This window comes from Limulus polyphemus, unplaced genomic scaffold, assembly GCF_000517525.1.
Source record: "Limulus polyphemus unplaced genomic scaffold, Limulus_polyphemus-2.1.2 Scaffold1730, whole genome shotgun sequence".
Lineage (NCBI taxonomy): Eukaryota > Metazoa > Arthropoda > Merostomata > Xiphosura > Limulidae > Limulus > Limulus polyphemus.
Genome location: NW_013667340.1, coordinates 62,262 through 64,357, shown reverse-complemented (window position 1 = coordinate 64,357; position 2,096 = coordinate 62,262). Strand labels below are relative to the sequence as shown.

The 2,096-nt window shown below is 36.3% G+C and overlaps 1 protein-coding gene across 1 annotated transcript in view; it reads left to right on the top strand.

Annotated features, from left to right (window-relative positions):
• The first annotated feature begins 1,768 nt into the window (after positions 1-1,768).
• LOC106464734 (adult-specific rigid cuticular protein 11.9-like) overlaps positions 1,769-2,096 on the top strand; it is a 2,452-nt gene continuing 2,124 nt past the window's right edge. The window contains exon 1 of the mRNA XM_013924889.2: positions 1,769-1,838. Coding sequence (XP_013780343.2) covers positions 1,830-1,838 — 9 coding nt within the window. The 5' untranslated portion in view covers positions 1,769-1,829. The remainder of the gene's footprint in view (positions 1,839-2,096) is intronic.

Here is a 2,096-nt window from a genome sequence, read left to right as displayed (position 1 = left end):
AGCGCAGATAGCCCTCGTGTAGCTTTGCGCAAAATTCAAAACAAACAAACAAACATAGGTCAAACTAAACGGTGGTTGAACGTAAGAATAAAAGAACATGAAGATCACTGATGCCGTTTGGAAAGAGAAACAATCAGCCGTCGTTCACGTATACCAAAATGATCACATAATCAAATTCACAGAAACGAAACTCAATGCAGTATCTAACTATTTTCACCAAAACAATATTAGAGAAGCTATTGAAACACCCAAGAATGCGGACAAACTCATAAACAATGATATGGGCTTTCAACTGAATCCATTATGGAAAACATTTTTCAACAAGAAAACAACACTCGCAAGATGTCGCTGTACACACACACACAGTAAACCCTTGAAAATGACGTACGTGGTTCGTTGAAACTAGTCGGGGCAATCAGCTTTATATTTTATAAATTCGTGTTTGCTTTTCGTTACTTAATTTGTGCTTCTAATTCTGTTAATCTTTGCAACATTTGTACTTCTTCTTATGAATAAATAATTCTTTTCAAGCAAGTTTTATGTTGTTAAAATAGAATTAACAATTTAAAATGTACAAGAACAAAAAAAAATAATTTAATTATTAATATACATGCATCTACAGGCCCGGCATGGCCAGGAGCTCGACTCGCAATCTTATTCGCGGGTTCGAATCCCCGTCCTACCGAACACGCTCGCCCTTTCAGCCGTGGGGGCGTTATAATGTGACAGTCAATCCCACTATTCGTTGGTAAAAGAGTAGCCCAAGAGTTGGCAGTGGGTGATGTTGACTAGCTGCCTTTCCTCTAGTCTATCAGGGCTAAATTAATTATTAAAATATATGATTAATAAACATTAAGCCCCCAGTAGCACAGCGGTATGTCTGCGGACTTACAACGCTAGAAACCGGGTTTCGTTAAAAAGAAGTGTTTCTGTAAAAGACTTAAAAGCTTCTAAAATTACAACAAGATGAAATAAATACTCAAAACGCAATATCTGTGTAGTGACAGACAAACTCTCGGTTAGAATTCCCTCTGATGGCTGCTACTGTCAATTATATTGTTTGTTTGCTTTGTTTTATACAGAAACCATGTTGGGCTATCTTCTGTGTCGACCGCGGGAAATCGAACAGCGGATTTTAGCGTTGCAAGTCCGTAAGCTTACCGCTATCCCACAGAGGGACTGATTTTCCTGTAGTTCTTATTTTCGTGAATCTGCACGTGGATAATGGAATCAAAAGTTGAAATATAATTATCAAAATATAACCAAGGGAATTTTTAAAGTATTTTTGTGACATTCCTAGATTTCAAAGAAGCGAATTAAAAGAAAATCGGATGATCTCGTGAATGTAAAAGAATTAAATGATCTCGTGCTGATCAAAAAGTATTTTGTTACGTGTGTTTTTGTTTTGTTTGTAATTACATCGAGATGTAGAAAGAAATAACAAAATCAAACTTAATTTTAGCGATCTTTTCTAACACGTTACTAGTCATCATTGTCAGAAGAGAGAATAATGTAATATTTCAGAAAAGGAAAAACAAAAAATATATAATTTTTGCAAAGTCGATTACACCTCAAGGCCGGCTAAGCATCAAAGTGGTTATCAAATTTAAAAACTCCGCCTCTGGTCTTTTATTGGCCAGTTATCAAGGACGCAAAACCGCACCTAGCTAGTGACAAGAAGTCGCAAAAGGTCACGTGCGGAGATGACATGGCAGAGCTTAGTATCAGTTACGTTTTCGAGCAGACTATAAATATGGAGGAGTTACCCAGAAATGTCACTCTCCCTAGCCGTTTCGTAAAGGTATCAGGAAAGCACTTTCAAATCAAGCATGAAATTCGTAAGTATCTGAAAAAGTGTTATATGACATTACCTTAAGTTTAAGATGGTAAAATAAGAAATGATTTTCCTTCTAATACTTCGTACTTTGAATACTTTCTATGTCTTAACTTACTCTGACGTTGCAACGTAAAGTCTGATTAGACTAGCTAGACAATTGTAGTTATACTCTGACGTTGCAACGTAAAGTCTGATTAGACTAGCTAAACAATTGTAGTTATACTCTGACGTTGCAACGTAAAGTCTGATTAGACTTAGC